The sequence below is a fragment of the Aspergillus affinis genome (genome assembly GCF_023601865.1).
Source record: "Aspergillus affinis strain CMG 70 chromosome Unknown NODE_324_length_2430_cov_166_825329, whole genome shotgun sequence".
Taxonomy (NCBI): domain Eukaryota; kingdom Fungi; phylum Ascomycota; class Eurotiomycetes; order Eurotiales; family Aspergillaceae; genus Aspergillus; species Aspergillus affinis.
In genome coordinates this window covers 1-2,430 of record NW_026516105.1, presented here as the reverse complement: position 1 = coordinate 2,430, position 2,430 = coordinate 1, and the positions used below count along the sequence as shown (strand labels likewise).

Sequence of the window (2,430 nt, the reverse complement as noted above, 5' to 3'; positions counted from 1 at the left end):
GTCAGAAAAGTTATCACAGTTTGATTTCAGAATCGAACATTGCAAAGGAACAGAAAACGGACAAGCAGACGCGCTTAGTCGACGACCAGACTACGAAATCACGGATCGAATCGTGGAGCCAGCAATATTGAAACAAAACAAAGACGGTTCACTTTCGTACAACAGACAACATTCGATCTCGGCGACAATTGAAATCAGTGACAACATCGTCAACAAAATCATCAAGGCAACCAAGGAAGACGCTATGATTCAGCAGATTGCAGAAAACTCGGCAGAAAACGAAAAGATCGCTACTGACGAGGACGGGTTAGTATATATGCACGGACTCATCTACATACCAGAGTGTATGAGAACTGAGATCATTGCTATGCATCATGACAACCCTATGCACGGACATTTCGGAGTCGAGAAAACTACCGAACAGATCACAAGGAACTACTACTTTCCAAACGTCAGACGGAAGGTACAGGACTATGTCACAAAGAAATGCGAGACTTGCATTAGGGACAAACCAGCAAGACATCAACCCTACGGAAAGATGCAGTCACCAGACGCACCATCGAGACCTTGGGGATGGATCACGATAGATTTCGTGGGACCGTTACCTAACTCTCAAGGATGGGACATGATCGCAGTCATCACAGACAGACTGACAAAGTACGCATACATGATACCATGCAAGACAACGATGAAAGCCACAGATATGGCACATTTGCTATTGGCACACATCATCACACGGCACGGGATGCCACAACGAATCACTTCGGACAGAGACAAACTATTCACATCGAAGTTTTGGCAGTCGCTTACCGACCAGATGGGAATCAATCACTCATTGACAACGTCATATCATCCACAAGGAAACGGTCAAACAGAAAGGATGAACCAGACGATGGAACAGTACCTCAGGCACTACGTGAACTACCAGCAGGACGACTGGGCAGGACTGTTACCAATGGCAACATTCGCATACAACAACGCGATACATTCGACCACAGGAGTCACACCGTTTTATGCAAATTACGGTTACAACCCTATGTTAACTGGAGAACCACGGAACAAGGCACCAGTTGCGACAGAAGCTCAAGAGACACTTGACACGCTCAAATATCTTCACGCACAAATGTCAAGGGATATCGATTTCTTCAATCTCAGAGCAGCAGTATATTACGACAAGCACCATGGGGAGGGACCTACCTTCAAAAGGGAGGAAAAAGTGTTCCTGCTCCGCAGAAACATTAAAACCAAGCGACCAAGTCAGAAACTCGACCACCAAAAGATTGGACCATTTACGATCGAAGAAAAAATTGGACCGGTTAACTATCGCTTGAAGTTACCAGAATCGATGAAAAGGATACACCCAGTATTTCATGTCTCATTATTGGAACCAGCACCAGCAAACACGCAAATCGCAGAAAAAGTGGAAATCGCAGATGACACAGAACAGGAGTACGAAGTTGAAAAAATCCTGGACCACAAGAAAGTCAGCGGAAGATCACACTACCTGGTAAAATGGGAGGGATACGATACCTCAGAAAACACATGGGAACCTATCGAGAACTTGATGGGGTGCCACCGGTTGGTTCAGCGATACCACCAACAGCGGGGTCAAACGACTCCCAGAAGGAAGGCGAAAGCTGACCAATCGCCTCCACCATTTGGGTAAAATTGGGAGGATCATCGGACGAGGCGGCCAGCTGGACAAGTTCCACGGGGGGCTGAGGTTCGCCACTTTGCTCATCCAAGATGCGCAGGAGCTCTGCATCATGCTCAGACATCTTGAAACCCCTTTGCTTTAGGAAAGCCAGTTGCTTGCGCAACCTTCGCTGACGCGCCATGGCTTCCTGGTATTGTTTTTGCTTCGACATCACCTGTTGATGTAAGGCGGCTAGGCGATCCTGGAGTTCGCTCAACTCAGGCTCCAAGAGATCCAGCTCCTGATCATTCTTTTCGATATCCAGTTGCAATTTATCCTCGGCACGACGGAGGAGGGACCATTCATTTTCGGTATGAAAATCACGACGGCAAACACGACCTTGGCGAGTGCAGGCAGCACATTTCGAGTACTCCCGGGAACGATCCATTACGCACTCTTCACCGACAGAAAGGCAATATTCACACGAGGTCGAAGGGGAGAAACCGTTCCGGATAATATGGTCGAACTGTCGAATACGAACAGCACGCTGATCGCGAGAAGGACGGAGAGATTTAGAAACGTTCTCCAGCAGATCGTCAGCGCGGCGTTTCGGCATGATAGGCATAATAAGGGAAAGGAGGAATGCACTTACCAACGGCCCAGAAGGCGGGCGGCTATCTGTTCTTTAAGGGACAAAGAACTTGAAGGAAGGGGAGTGGTGTTACAGACCCCTGTTCAACAGAAAGGCTACAACAGCGGGGTGATGACCAACCAAAGATAACTCAGCCGCACCC

At 47.9% G+C, this 2,430-nt stretch overlaps 1 protein-coding gene across 1 annotated transcript; it reads right to left on the bottom strand.

Annotated features, from left to right (window-relative positions):
- Window positions 1-1,550: 1,550 nt before the first annotated feature.
- Window positions 1,551-2,261, bottom strand: KD926_006238 (coiled-coil domain-containing protein; the record flags this gene model as incomplete). Its single annotated transcript, XM_053095631.1, has 1 exon — window positions 1,551-2,261. One exon carries the CDS (start codon window positions 2,259-2,261, stop codon window positions 1,551-1,553), a length of 711 nt encoding a protein of 236 aa, XP_052949720.1.
- Between the last annotated feature and the right edge of the window lie 169 nt (window positions 2,262-2,430).